Source organism: Nicotiana tabacum, chromosome 9, assembly GCF_000715075.1.
Source record: "Nicotiana tabacum cultivar K326 chromosome 9, ASM71507v2, whole genome shotgun sequence".
Taxonomy (NCBI): domain Eukaryota; kingdom Viridiplantae; phylum Streptophyta; class Magnoliopsida; order Solanales; family Solanaceae; genus Nicotiana; species Nicotiana tabacum.
In genome coordinates this window covers 27,155,765-27,171,828 of record NC_134088.1, presented here as the reverse complement: position 1 = coordinate 27,171,828, position 16,064 = coordinate 27,155,765, and the positions used below count along the sequence as shown (strand labels likewise).

The following is a 16,064-nucleotide window of genomic DNA, read 5'->3' as shown; positions in this document are numbered from 1 at the left end:
TATCAAGCCTCCCTGAAGAAGACAGAGAAAAATGCTGAAGCAAATTTTATTTCTGAAGATAATTTAGAGTTCATGCATTTGGATGCAGCTGATTACTTTGCACTCCCGGAAGGAAAAACAAGTCATGTGATCGGTGATGAATCTGTAGAGATGTAAATATTTTATTTTTTGTTGTTTGTAGTAGATAGTATGGTTATGTAATTGTTGTACATAAATAAAAGTTATACTTTGATAATGATGTTTACTATCATATTTATTTTGTTTATGTTATTTTGAAGAAATTTTCTCGCATGATACCAGAAGTGTCTGAGAGATATTTGGTAGTACAAAATTTATCAAAAGCTCCTGAAGAGCTAACTGTTTGTCTAGAAGACACATGACACAAGTAGTGCCTGAATAATATTTGATTGTGGACAATAAATTGAAGGCTCCCGAAGAGCTTTTATGCAAATTTGTCATTCATATTATATGATTGTGGTCAGAACATATGTTGTAATAAACTAGAAGTTTACTAATACGAATGGTTATCATACTGAGACTATAAATAATTGGAAGATTGAAAATCTTCATGTTTCCACAATCATAGGGGGTAAAATAATATGTATGTGAGAAGTTACCCGCCTTATTATTCAATTTGTACTCCATCGTGTATCACAGTAAACCAGAAGTTTACTAATGCAAAAGTTTATGCTATAGTAAAATCAGAAGCTTACTAAGAGATAGCACATGCCATGATAAACTTGAAATTTTCATTTGCCATTTTTAAATGAGCTATTTGAGAATTCAGATAAGCATATACTGAAGAACTAGAAGATTCTTCAAGAATTCTCTTGTGTTGCTTATTCTCATAATAAATTGATTATACCAACTAAAGTTGGGACTAAGACCCCTGAATTATGGAATATATAAAATATGAATATGGGCCAATTCACCTATCATGTGAACCACTTATAGATGCATATATGAGATGGTTACATGTGTGTTTATTGTCAACTTGCAGTTTGGCATTTGAAATTGCTTTTCTCAATTAAAAGCATAATTTTCAGATTATGAAATCAAGATAGTTCATCTTGATGATGCTAGTTTATATCCAAGATAGTTTAGCATTGAATACCTCCTATTAATGGCTAAACTATTGCTTATGAGAACAAAGCCTCATGTGTTGGTCTGAGATTTTCTAAATTGCATACAACACTTGTATGCATCAGACCAACAATATATGATAAGTACTCCCCTCACAATTGGTTTAGGGTTAGAAACCAAATATTTTTACTATCTAATAACTTTTGATGTGTGGCATATGATTAATTTCTCTACCATAATACACAAAGATAGGTTTCCCAAAGAAGATTGGGGATATGTGTTAGTTTTTCTAATATTTGGGGGATGAAATAAATAACTGAAAATATGCTATATGAATCAAATTATCATTAATATGATCCTCACTTAGAAGATAATTCAAGTCAAATGCCAGAAGCATTTGCTGATTCAAAATTAAATATCATATTTCAGATGCAAATGCTCCTATTAAAATTAAAGTCCCTGAAGGATAAAGTTTACTGCACGCATGAAGCGTAGTAAACCGATCTGTTCCAAAGGTAACAATCCTTGAAAAATGATAGGAGCAAATGATTGAAATGATCATAACGAGGAAGATATGAGATCTAGAAGAGCCCACGACATAACATTTCATGAAACCCCAAAAGAAGTTCAGGTACCTGAAAATAAAGAAAGTGATGAGATCTCAACAAGTTATGTCGCTTAGGAACCGATACAAAATGATCGTCGACGATATATTTGATACAATATAGTTCATAATATTGTAAAAGATTGTGAGGATCGGACTTGTAATCCAGACACATAAAGATTTCATGCTATCTAAATACAAGTCATAACCTATATGACTCATTTGATTAAGTTTATATGAAGACCCCTGAAGGATTTAAAATGCCTGGAGCATATAGTTCAAAGTATCGTGAAATGTACTCAATCAGATTACAAAGATCTTTGTACGGTTTAAATCAATCTGGGCGCATGCGATATAATCGCCTCAGTGCATATTTGATGAAAGAAGGTTACATAAATGATGTTATTTGTCCATCTATTTTTATAAAGAAAATGACATCAAAATTTGTTATACTTGTTGTTTATGTTGATGACATAAATCTTGTTGGAACTCTAGAAGAGCTCCAAAAGGCAATTGAATATCTTAAGAAAGAATTTGAGATGAAAGATCTTGGAAAGACAAAACTTTGTCTTGGTCTGCAGATTGAACGTTTAACAGACGGGATCTTTATCCATCAATCCGCCTATACGGAAAGGATTTTAAAACGTTTTTACATGGACAAAGCGCACCCATTAAGTACATCAATGGTTGTTCGATCACTTGAAGTAAATAAGGATTTGTTCCGACCTTCAGAAGAGGATGAGGAACTCCTTGATCCCGAAATACTTTATCTTAGTGCAATTGGTGCACTTATGTATCTTGCTAATGCTACAAGGCCTGACATAGCATTTTCTGTTAAGTTACTAGCAAGATATAGCCTATTCTCCTACACAGAGACATTGGAACGGGATTAAGCATATATCACGATATTTAAAGGGAACACTTGATATGGGTTTATTTTATTCTAATAAAGGTATTGTCATATAACTGCGTTCCACAAAGCAATCTATTGTTGCTACTTCTTCAAATCATGCTGAGATAATTGCTATTCATGAAGCAAGTATGGAATGCGTATGGTTGAGATTAGTGATTCATTTTATTCAAGGAAAATGTGGTTTGGAATGTGATAAAAGATCTACAATTTTATACGAAGACAATGCTGCATGCATAGCCCAATTACAGAGAGGAATTATAAAAGGAGATAGAACAAATCACATTTCACCAAAATTATTTTACACACATGATCTTCAGAAAAAATGGTGACATTGATGTGCAGCGAATCCGTTCAAGTGACAATCCGACAGATTTATTCACTAAATCTTTGCCAACTTCAACTTTTGAGAAGATGGTATACAAGATTGAATGCGGAGACTCAAATACTTGAAACAAGGTTTTTATCAGGGGGGAATAAAATACGCGTTATACTCTTTTTCCCTTACTAAGGTTTTTCCCACAGGGTTTTCCTTATAAGGTTTTTAACGAGACAACTAGTTATGCGTATTACTAAATATGTGTACTCTTTTTTCTTCACTATGATTTTTCCCACGGTTTTTTTTTCTAATAAGGTTTTAATGAGACACATTATCTTTTAATGAACATCCAATGGGGAGTGTTATAAATATATTATATTATGGATGTTCATTTAGTACTACGTTGTAAATAAGCTTCCTGAAGAAGGTTATCTATATGAGACTCCGCCGTAAATATGTTTATCTATTTAGTATTCTATTGGAAATAAGTCTCCTGAATGAGCTTATCCTTGTAATACCCCGTTATGGATAAACATCACCCCCGGTAGAAGATTATCCATATATGGTACAAATGAGCTTATCCTTTCGGTATCCCGTTATGGATAAACATCACCCCCGGTAGAAGATTATCCATATTTGGTACAATGAGCTTATCCTGTCGGTACTTCGTTACAGATAAATATTACCTCCGGTAGAAGATTATCTATATCTGGTATAGTAGCAGCTTACACAGCAACTGGCAGAAGCAGCTTACACAACAACTTGCTTTTTTCTATAAATAGAGGAGATTTCAGTTAATTATGAAGATAAGTTTGAATAATATATCAGTTTCTCTCTATACTTGTCTCTACATTACAATCTTTATTTTATAACACTCTTTAACTAAACATTAAAAAGTATTTTTCAGAAAAATTCTCAAAAAATTTATTTTCTAAAACTTTTTTTTCTTCCCAAACACACTAGATTCCTTAGTTAAGAAAATAGGAATTTTAGTAGTAGTTTTTTTATGCAAAATTGTCACAACACAAGAATCTTTTGATTGAACACAACATATATATTAGTTTTCCAAATTTTGAACTAATTATGAAACGTTCAAACAAATCTTCTTTTTTTTTTAAAATACAAATATGTTGTTAAACTAAATCTTGTTTATTGGTAGCACCTTTTTGTAATAAACAAAGATTTTCTGATAAAATTTTATTACTACATATTTTGTAACATAATTTCATTAACACGCTGACAAAGGAATATGTTAAATTAAACTTGCTAATGCATGAAAACCCGTTTAGTTATCAAGATTTAATAGACTTTCTATCTGGTTTGACAAATATTAGAGACCTTCCCTCTTCAACATAGGAGTTGACAATATATAAATTTTTGGCATACTGGAATGCACTTTTTTAACGTGTAAATTGATGAATATCTTGTCTAATTGGTTTTCACTTAAAAAGTAAATATTAACTTAACACTATTCCTCTTTCATCGTCTATTGGAAACACAATCTCTGCCTTCATTAGGTAAAGGTAAAATTTGCGCACACACTATCCTCCCCAGACCTTACATGTGGGAATATATTGAGCTTGTTGTTATTTTAATATTCCTCTTTCTTTCCATATCCAAATACAATGGAATGGGCATCTTTTTATTTTGATATTATGCCTCTTATTTACTGTTTAGTTCAATTACTTTTTTTTAATCTTGCAAACACGAAGGAGAAAAAATAGGCGATTCAAATCGCTCTTTCTTCTGATTTCCTCTCGTTGCGTTCTTGCTTGTGCCAATGTCTAACACAACAGTTGAGAAATTCACATGAGATTCTATACGAAGAACATTACCACATCACTATCTCATGTCGATCTTCTATTCGTCAATTGAGCTAAAAATATTTACTACTTTTGAAGTCCTTTTACATTCAAAAAGAATGCTTCTTTATATATTTAGTAAATCTTTAATTTAACATTCTCATTTTATCTAATGACAACTTTCTCTTAAGTTTTCTATGTTACACCTTTAATTAAGATCACAAGATTAAAAAAATTATATGTTTAAACTTTTTGCCTAATAAAACTAACACAGAATAAAATAGAGGGATAAATGTTACTCCTTAGAACGAGAAGATTCCACTATCTGATTAGATCACTAAATTCAACATTCTTGATAACAAGGGTGGTCTGCGTAATCAAACATTAGAGCAAAGGGGAGATTTCAGATATTTCTGAAATTAGAAGGTTAGTTACATTGACTAAACCAACCCAAATCAAAAGATTGTCAAACATACCATGTCTTCAAGCTTATACAATTCAGACTAGAGTAAAACCTATCAAATTTTGGTTGGGAATCATTCGTGTTCGATCCTTATGATGATTTGCACCAAATATTAACTAACCATGATTAAATAATAAAAGTGTGATTAAAACTCTTTTTTTGTTTCTCTTAGAGACAAGCTAAGAGTTACCAAATGAGAGCAAAGTGAGTCAAAAGAACCATAGAACACAATGTCATTAGATTAGATGACTAAGCAACAACTGATAAATCCAATGCTTATAAAAAATTTAGGGCCAACATAGTGACACTGACAAAAGATGCAGAGCAACTGAAAATTGTACTACTATATAACCAATTTAGTCAAAGAGTGAAAATCCCAAGTCATCATCATCACTCTCTTCTTTCTCTTCCTTCTTTTCCTCAGCTGCAGGTGCTTCTGCAGCTGCTGCACCACCAGAAGGAGCCGCTGCTGCTGCAGCACCGCTTCCAATGAAGCCACCGCCCCCACCGCCACCAATGATCACCTGCATAAGATGCAAGACATGAGGATAACATAAATAAAGGCTTCTCCTAGCGACATCAACAATGATAATGCTTAACAGTATTATGACACCAAATTTCAAATCAAATCACTTAACTATGTGTGTTGGCTACAAAAATTCTCTATATAGGCTCCACTCGAACCATAACCATTTCAAAATAAAGACTACAAACACAAAATTCAAATAGAAAACTTGAAAAACAGACAGAGGTTGCTTGTGATAGAACACAACGTGCAAAAGAAAGAAATTTGGAAATTGAAAAGGGGGGAGGGGGGATCTCAGACATCCAAGGAAGGATAAAAGCAGCATTATCTCTCAAGCCTGGCGTAGGCGAAAGATTTAGGCGGCCACTGCGAATGTTTTGAGAAACAAGCCTTCAAATGTATCATCACGGATCCCCCACTGATGCGCTCAACCAAAAATATAAAGCACTTAAACAATTAACAAAAATACCAAAAGTAGTAACTAACTATGTCAAGAACGGCATCAATAAACAAACTAGAGTAACTAATTATGCCAAGAATGGCATCAAGCAACCAAACAGATCATCAATATATTTATAGCAATAAAAAGAAAGAGGTTGTTTGTGATAGAACACAATGTGGAAAAGAAAGAGATTTGGAATTGAAGTTGGGGGGGGGGGGGATCTCAGACATCCAAGGAAGGATAAAAGCAGCATTATCTCTCAAGCCCGGCGAAGGCAAAAGATATAGGCAGCCACTGCGAATGTCTGAGAAACAAGCCTTCAATTGCATCATCACATAGCCCCCACAAAAGCACTCAAGCAGAAACATAAAGCACTGATTTATGCCAATAATTACATCAATCACCAAACTTATTTGACCGATGAATTATATACCTCAAACATCATCAAATTCCACTACATTCTGTTTAAGGGGTTAAAAGCAAGCTATTTTCACAATTACAAGCACAAAAATAGCAACAAGTATCATCTCTAATACAGGAAAATAACCAAATATCCATTAAAAGCTTTCTTTTCTTTTCATACAAGTTTTGTTCTTCAACTAATCAAAAAGGTAAAACTATCTACTAGTACCATAAAAACTGCACGAGAACCAGAAAAACAAAATCTATACACTACTGAATTCTCGAGCTAAATCAAACAGATAAACAAGCATACTCCCATTCAAAATTCCTCATATAATTCAACTCCACTTGCTAACTCCGATCTGCAGTGGCACACAGTTCAAAACTATATGGACAACAGCCCAACCGTCTATTTTTCTCCACTTAAATATCATGCTCTTGACCACCACAGGGTTCAAAAACGCCGTGATTATCCACACATCATGCTTCTAAACTAAAGCCCTGGGGCCTGTTCTACAACAAATACTATTTTTGGCACAAACCACAATTTTCAAGAATTCAAATTCATTTAATAATAAAAAATTAAGCTTTTCCTATTAGACTACCTTTTCAACCATTGCTTATATGTTCACTCACTACACTACACTACACACACGCAAACATACACACACATATACATACATATGTACATACAAACACATATTAAATTAACATCTTTTAACACTAGGACCAGAATACATTATTTTCAATAAATTACATGTATCCTAATATTCTCACACCCTAAAATAAACCATAATACGCGTGATTCAAGTCAAAATTGCACAGATAATTTTAGAACAAAAAGGAAAACAAAAAAAACCCAGATTCAAAACGATTCATCAAAACAAAAAGCAAAAAGAGACCCAATTAAAGTTTTCAAGATTCTTTTAATGGAAAGGAAAATACCTGAAAGACAGCGGAGGAAGGGGTAACGTAGGAGAAAGAGGACTGAACGCCACCAGAAGAGTCAGTGGAAAGAGCAGCTTGAACAAGCTTGCGCTGAAGATCATAGGTGCAAGAAGCAGACGCTTCTAGATCACCCTTCAGTTGCTTAGCACTCCATTCATCTCCTGAACCTTTGCAAACGAATGTGAAAACTCCCATTTTTTCTCTCTTTGTTTCTCTCTAGCTTTCTCTCTCAATGATACAGAGGCGTTAGAAGTCGTGTGTAAATGGGCTTTTTGTAGGAAGCTGAGGAGGAGAAACCCTAGGGCTGTTAGCGTACCATTTAAAAAGACTAATATACCCTCTTCTTGGGCATATATATATATTTACGATTTTGTCCTCAACAATTTTCTTTGAATGTTACTTCAAGGGTGTGTGTGTATATTTTTAATATGAATTACTAATTTGTCGCTCCAAACTATAAATATTTACCTAACGAAGGCGAGTAGTGGACTAATAGTAAAGTTATTTTCGTGTGATCTATTGGTCATGAGTTCGAGTTGTGGAAGCAGTCATTAATATTTGTATTAGAGTAAGTTATCTGCATCACAACCTCTGAGATGCGGCTTTTCCTCGAACCTGAATACGAGATACTTTGTACATCAGATTATTCTTTTTTTTTACCTAATAAGTTATACTTAATTATCTAAATAACTTTTACACTATCAATATATAAACTTAAATTCTTACAATATTAGAAATCCAACTATACAAATTAAGGGCGAAAAAGAGAATCGTCATTAAAGAGTGCAATTAAGTGATTGAGAGTGTTTGATATCGGTGGAATTTCACTAGAGAACTCTTGTTCTTTATGTATTTGTTTGATAGTTATTAGACGATAATTATAAATGACATAACTTTTTACCCATATTCAACGTAGAATAATAATATATGTGAGCTTCTAAGACGATAGCCTAGCCGTCAAAGAGCTAGAGCGACTGTGTCACAACCCGCACTTTGTGGTTGTGACTTCGGCCAAAAACTAGTGAGAAAAGGCTCTTCTGATTGTCTGACGTAGATCTGTCTACTCAGCTAATTTGGGCTTTTTAATTTTAAGCATATATAAGGGGGTATAGGTGATGAAAGCTCCGACCTGACTCCCCCATACGTGCTGCCATCAAGCTGTATTGAATGAGCTACCTTGAGGGGAACCTCAAGAGCCTGCCTGGATGACTCAAAGGAGTGTCCTAGGTATCCATACGAGTTAGGGAACTCTATGGACGGCGTGACGCCTTCGGGCTAGCGTTGGGCACCAAAAGGGTTATGGAGGCTCGATGTATGGGACGGCCTGCCCTGCGGGCTGCCGAAATGTTGGACAAAGACCTCTGTGCCGATTGGATACTTGATGAACATATCTTAGGGGCATCATATGTTGACTTGTGATCATGGCTTGGGTTCAACTATGCGAGCAAGGGTCTGTTGGCCTAAACGTGCAGTTGTGGGGCGGCACTGCACTATTCGGGATGGAAGTGTGTCGCGAGGACTATGTATGGGCATGGCACGAAAGACGCGCATGACAATGGCCTAGGACTAAAGGTTGCCTTACTCTGGTGAAGCACAAGTCGGTTGCGGATACACTAGGCGAGTGTCAAGCTTGAGAATTGGGTTGTGCACGCGAGAGCGATACTCAGTCTTGGGCGAAGAACAAGACATGTCCTAAGCCAACCCCCAGGGCGTGCATGGATTATGATCCTAAGACGAGAAGCGCCATGACATGTCTAGGGCCAAGTACCTAGACATCCTACAGGCGGCACAAGTTTGGGCGAGCCTTATGGGGGAGTTCCACCAATAGGCACAAGATCGTGCTTGAAAACCTGGGAAAGAAGATAGGCTGGCCTACAGTGAGGGAAACTGCAGGTGCCGCACGGGCAATTCGGTGCCGCTGGCGAGCGTAAGGAAGTCGGCCCTTGACACGTGGTATCAGAGCTGATTAAGGCCATACTATGCCATGGCACAATGTCAAGGCAAATGGTAGAGATGGCGAGTGCATTTTGGATGTCAGTGCAGAGATCATGTCAAAGAATAAATTGATATTCATATGCCACCAGAGATCGAGAACCCGATACTGCTGGTCGAAAAAAGAAATGGGTGATTCCATTTTATTTCGAAAGTCTAGGTTCCTATTGAATGAGGTGATATACCGATGAGTTGGATGGTCAAGAGAAGGCCATGTTTGCCAGGTCGTGCAACTATGTTGCAAAGAGTGGGAGTCATGGACTATAAACATTCAGCATGATCATAGCGGAGATCTTGCCAAGGATGCATGCGACGCATCATTTGAGTGTCTTTCCTACGGGATAGACTTTTGAACTGCCTAAGGGCATTGCCAAGGTGAGGAGATGAATTCGAGGGAATAACGAAGCTACAGAATTGGGTGGATTTCCATGTTAGAAGGTGTCATCATTCTAGAAAGGGGTACGCCGAATGATCGGAGACCGGTAAGAGTCCAAATGCGTGGTACATCCGGACCGAGAAGTCGTGCTAGCAGGACCAAGAGAGTACCTGACTATAGGGAGAGTAGTAACCTACTATTGGGAACATTGGGTACTTGCTGAGGAAGTGGCAGTTGGAAAACAAAGAGCTTTGTTCGGGAATGCGGCGATGCTATGACTTCGAGAATGTAGTACTCACCAAGAGTCATCCCAAGAGCTGGCTGAATGCCAAGTGGGACGACAATGCTAAGAAGTATCCTCCACATTGAGTGTGGGAGGATCCCGCCTATGCAAGAGGCATAAGGGCGAAGTTGTGAGTCCGGAAGCAAACACATCTTCAAGGTAATGAAGGCAAGGGAAAAGTTATGTGAGCGAAAGTCTATAGGAGCCATGTCGGAGGGCATTTTAAGGTTATGTGAGCGATTGAGCTACTACAGCCACGCCAAAGAGCACGCTAATGTGCTTACCATTGAAGGTAAAGCTTCAGATGGACATGAAGGTCGTGAGGATCATGGTGTAATTGACTAGTGTAGGTCAACTACAAAGTTAGACACCAGATGGTGTAAGTGCGGAGGCGCTTTCCAAGTGAACACCAAAATGAGGTGAAGTGCAGAGGCGCGCTTGGAAGATACTTTGGGGAGAAGTGCATGGGGCACGACTCCTTTTGAGAAAGGACTTTGAGGAAGTCCAAACCACAGGACCAAGGGAGCGGCGAAATACATACCTTAGGGGGCAGACTCCGGATGTCATAGGCCATGATGTGTCATCGGGGACAATGACATAACGAGTGTGGGGGGATGTCACAACCCGCACTTTGGGGGTGTGACTTCGGCCAAAAACTGGTGAGAAAAGGCTCTTCTGATTATCTGACTTAGATCTGTCTACTCAGGTAACTTGGGCTTTTTAATTTTAAGCATATATAAGGGGGTATAGGTGATGAAAGCTCCGACCTGCCTCCCCCATATGTGCTGCCACTGAGCCGTATTAAGTGAGCTACCTTGAGGCGGAACCTCAAGGGCCTGCTTGGATGACTCAAAGGAGTGTCCTAGGTATCCATACGAGTTAGGGAACTCTATGGACGACGCGATGCTTTCGGGCTAGCGTTGGGCACCAAAAGGGTGCTGGAGGCTCGATGTGTGGGACGGCCTGCCCCGTGAGCTACCAAAATATTAGACAAAGACCTCCGTGCCGATTGGATACTTGATGAACCTATCTTAGGGGCATCGTGTGTCGACTTGTGAGCATGACTTGGGTTCAACCATGCGAGCAAGTGTCTGTTGGCCTAAACGTGCAGTTGTGGGGCGGTACTACACTATTCGGGATGGAAGTGTGTCGTGAGGGCTATGTATGGGCATGGCACGAAAGACGCGCATGACAATGGCCAATGACTAAAGGTTGCCTTACTTGGGCGAAGCACATGCCGGTTGCGAATGCACTAGGCGAGTGTCAAGTTTAAGGATTGGGTTGTGTACGCGAGAGCTATGCTTAGTCTTGGGAGAAGGACAAGACATGTCCTAAGCCAACCCCCAGGGCGCGCATGGATTATGATCCTAAGATGAGAAGCGTCACGACATGTATAGGGCCAAGTGCCTAGACATCCTACGGGCGGCACAAGTTGGGGCGAGCCTCATGGGCGAGTTCCACCAACTGGAACAAGATTGTGCTTGAAAACCTGGGAAAGGAGAGAGGTTGGCCTACAATGAGGGGAACTGCAGGTGCCGCTGGCGAGCGTAAGGAAGTCGGCCCGTGACAGATTAGCTTGATAACTAATGTTTGAATTTCATGACATTAAGGCCCATTTGGCCATAAAAAAATTACGAATTAGTGTTGGGCCATAAATTTTTTAAAATTTACTTGAAGTTGAATTTCGATTTTTTTTTTAAAATTGAAAGACTTCAAAAAGATTTTTTTTAAAAATTTCACTTGAAATCACTCACAAAAAATTAAAAACAGCTCCAAATTATATTTATGTTCAAATACAACTCTAATTTTCAAATACCATTTCTGTTTGGAAAATTTTTTATTTTTCTCGGAATTTCACAATTCTTATATCCAAACGGCTAAGTGAATATTTTTTGTCTACCTAGTTATTTTTGAGTAGGATTACCCTATACATGTGTTTATGGTAATAGATATTTCTTGATTAGTCAAGCTATATACAAGTTTACTCGAGAAAAATATTGTTATATAAAAACATGTATTGACTATTAGAAAGTAATTAACTAGCATAAGTTTTCCAACTTAAGGAGTGAAAACATTGAGGGAAGCTAAAATCCTATATATTGGAAGGAAGGAAAAATTTGGAGATGAATCTTTTTTGAAGCTAGAACCAACTTATTATTTCTAATCTAATTCAACGCCAAATATTTTTTCTGAGTATTCATACTTTTGAAAAGAAAAAAATCTATTGATTTGTAATATTTCATAAAACTTTATATGAATCTGTTAACTGAATTGCAAGAATTCCAAAGAACTCGAGGATTCAGCAGCTGATCAAGAGCTTAACAATGAAGCTCGAGAGAACAACTAGGTTTAAGAAGAGAAATTTCAAAGAGGAAGGAATGAAGAAGAATAGTAGAGTAGAAAAGTTGAATCTTATAATTATGAAATGTACTCTCTGTAATACAATTATTTATATGAAGGGAATGAAATGCTAACTGATTTTACAACCTGTACTCTTTCAATGTTACTAACCAACATATTCCTAACTAATTCTAACAACTTGTAACAGTTTCTAACTAACTCTAAGCCGACATGGAATTTGGATGACGTGGAATCTCTCATTTGAATTTCATGTATCAATACTCCCTCGTACAAAATATCCTTGACCAGAATGATCAAAATTTGGGAACCTAGTTAGCAGAGTAGTATAGAACTCCCACGTGGTGTTGTCAACAGACAAACCTTCCCATTTAACCAAGACTTGTGCCACAACCTTATTTTTCTCTTTTAACCACCCTCCTTTGCAATATCAACTCTGGATTGGGCCAGTGTGGGTTTGCAATATCAATGACTTGAGGGTAGGATATGTGGTCTGGCACTTCATAGCATTTTTTCAGTAAGGATACACGCGTTGTATGATGTATCTTGACAGAAGTTGGGAATATGAGAGTATAAGCCACTGGTCCCACCTTCTTAATGATTTGGAATGGTCCATAATATTTTGCAATAAGTTTGTGGTGAGGCTGTGATGAAACAGTGATTTGTTTGTCGGGTTGAGCCTTGAAATAAACCCAATCTCCAACCTCAAAGTTCCTATCACTCTTGTGGGAGTCAGCTTGTTGCTTCATTCTGAGTTGAGCTCTCTGATCAATTGCAGCTTCACCTCTCTGTTAAGTAATGTGTTATCTACTTCAGCAGAAGAGGACTCTCTCGGTAAATAAGGGAGGTGCAATGGGGGTGGTCTACCATAAAGAGCTTCGTAAGGAGTGGTTTAGATGTTAGAGCGATGAGAGGTGTTATACTAGTATTCAGTCATACGTAGACAAGAGTACCACCCAATAGCATCAACAGAACAAAAACATCTCAAGTAAGTCTCTAAATATCTGTTTAGTACCTTAGTCTGGCCATCAGATTGTGGATGATAAGTTGAAGAAGTATTGAGTTGTACCCCCTATAAAGATAATAACTCTTGCCAAAATGAACTTAAGAACACTTAATCCTGATCACTTGTAATGTTATCAGGTAATCCATGTAATCTAATAATGACATCCATGAATACCTTGGCTACACTTTGGGTAGAATAAGGATTCTTTAAAGATATAAAGTGCCCATACTTGCTTAATTTATCCACCACTACCAATATGACCTCATAGACATGCGACTTAGGAGGGCCATAAATAAAGTCTATGCTATTCAGAGACCAAACCACATCTGGAATTAGAAGTGGTTGTAGCAATCCAGGATATGCAGCAAGATCTGATTTGTTTCTTTGACATACATCACAATTTTGCATAAAGATCTTCACATCTTTTCTGATTTTCTTTCAGTAAAACAATGCCAATCGACTCTTTAATGTGGCCTCAACCCCCGAATGGCCTCCTTGGGGTATAGAATGCCATAATTTCATGATGTTTGATCAACTGCAGCTTTACCTCTCTGTTAAGTAATGTGTTATCTACTTCAGCAGAAGAGGACTCTCTTGGTAAATAAGGGAGGTGCAATGGGGGTGGTCTACCATAAAGGGCTTCGTAAGGAGTGGTTTGGATGTCAGAGCGATGAGAGGTGTTATACTAGTATTCAGTCATACGTAGACAAGAGTACCACCCAATAGCATCATCAAAGCAAAAACATCTTAAGTAGGTCTCTAAACATCTATTTAGTACCTTAGTTTGGCCATCAGATTGTGGATGATAAGTTGAAGAAGTATTGAGTTGTACCCCCTGTAAAGAGAATAACTCTTGCCAAAATGAGCTTAAGAACACTTAATCCTGATCACTTGTAATGTTATCAGGTAATCCATGTAATCTAACAATGACATCCATGAATACCTTGGCTACACTTTGGGCAAAATAAGGATGCTTTAAAGGTATAAAGTGCCCATACTTGCTTAATTTATCTACCACTACCAATATGACCTCATAGACATGTGACTTAGGAGAGCCATAAATAAGGTCTATGCTATTCAGAGACCAAACCACATCTGGAATTAGAAGTGGTTGTAGTAATCCAAGATATGCAGCAAGATCTGATTTGTTTCTTTGACATACATCACAATTCTGCACAAAGATCTTCACATCTTTTCTGATTTCCTTTCAGTAAAACAATGCCAACCGACTCTTTAATGTGGCCTCAACCCCTGAATGTCCTCCTTGGGGTGTAGAATGCCGTAATTTCATGATGGGTTTCCTTAGCTGCAGAACCTTACCAACTACCAATGTCCCCTTCCTTCTTAGCTGGTTGTTACTCCAAGTAAACTATGAGTGAGAGGTTGGATTAGCTTGCAATTGTTCAACCGGTGTCTTCAACTCATTAGATGTTTCCCAACTTTTAACTATATCTTGAAGTAGGTCACAGTTAGTGGTTGAAATGACCAATGACATAAGCTCATCCCCATGAATCCTTAATAGTGCATCAACCACTTTATTTTTCACTCATTTCTTGTATCCAATGGTGTAGGCAAATGGCACCAGCTTAGTTAGCCATATCAATTGTGAATTAGTGTGAAGTTTCTGTTCTATTAAAAACTTCAAAGTCCTTTGATCAGTTCTAATGATGAACTTCTGGCCAAGACGATATTGAGACCATTTGGTAATTGCATGCACTATAGCTAGTAATTCCCTGTCATGCACTGAAAGAGCAGCATGCCTAGGAGATAATGTCCTGTTAATGAATGCAACATGACGTCCTTGATGCTTGAGCACAAGCCCTATGCTATAACTACTAGCATCAGTTTCCAAAACAAAAGTCTTGCTCATATCAGGGAGAGCTAAGACTGGTGCTTTAGACAATGCCTCCTTCAGTTGTTCAAATGCACGGGAAGCTCCTGGAAACCATTTGAAGTTATCTTTATTCAAAAGTTCAGTCAAAGGTTTGATAATAATGCCCAAACCTTGTATGAATCTCCTATAATAGTCGACCAACCCCATAAATCCTCTTAATTGCTTAAGAGTAGTAGATGTAGGCCATTTCTGCACAACTGCTATTTTTGAGGGTCTGTGGACACCCCATATTCAGTGATAAAGTGGCATAGATATTCTATATTTTGCACACTAAAGAAACATTTACTCTCTTTGATATAGAGCTGGTGTTTCTTCATCTCATAGAATACATACTTAGGTGTACTAAATAGTCCTCCATATTCCTATTGTACATTAAGATATCATCAAAAAAGACCAACACATATTTCCTAAGGAAATCATGGAAGACTGAATTCATTAAGCCCTGAAATGTTGCTGGTGCATTTGACAATCCAAAAAGCATCACCAAGTATTCAAAATGACTTGAATGGGTTCTAAATGCAGTCTTGGGAACATCTTCTTCTGCCATTCTCAATTGATTATATCTTGATCTAAGATCAATTTTTGAGAAGATCTTAGAACCTCCCAATTCATCTAACAAATCTTCTACAATAGGTATTGGGAATTTGTTTTTTACA

General features: G+C 37.4%; 1 protein-coding gene and 2 non-coding genes across 3 annotated transcripts; all 3 read right to left on the bottom strand.

The window, feature by feature from the left end:
• Positions 1–5,386: 5,386 nt before the first annotated feature.
• Positions 5,387–7,800, bottom strand: LOC107821001 (large ribosomal subunit protein P3-like). The gene is made up of 2 exons (XM_016647383.2): positions 7,497–7,800; positions 5,387–5,705 (listed from the first exon to the last, which is right to left on the bottom strand). The coding sequence occupies exons 1-2, from the start codon at positions 7,692–7,694 to the stop codon at positions 5,538–5,540; spliced, it is 366 nt and encodes a 121-aa protein (XP_016502869.1). The 5' UTR covers positions 7,695–7,800; the 3' UTR covers positions 5,387–5,537.
• On the bottom strand, positions 5,998–6,120 carry LOC142164538 (small nucleolar RNA SNORD14). Its single transcript, XR_012695297.1, has one exon. It is a non-coding gene; the product is annotated as a small nucleolar RNA SNORD14 (small nucleolar RNA).
• Positions 6,368–6,489, bottom strand: LOC142164539 (small nucleolar RNA SNORD14). The gene has a single exon (XR_012695298.1). It is a non-coding gene; the product is annotated as a small nucleolar RNA SNORD14 (small nucleolar RNA).
• Positions 7,801–16,064: the final 8,264 nt, after the last annotated feature.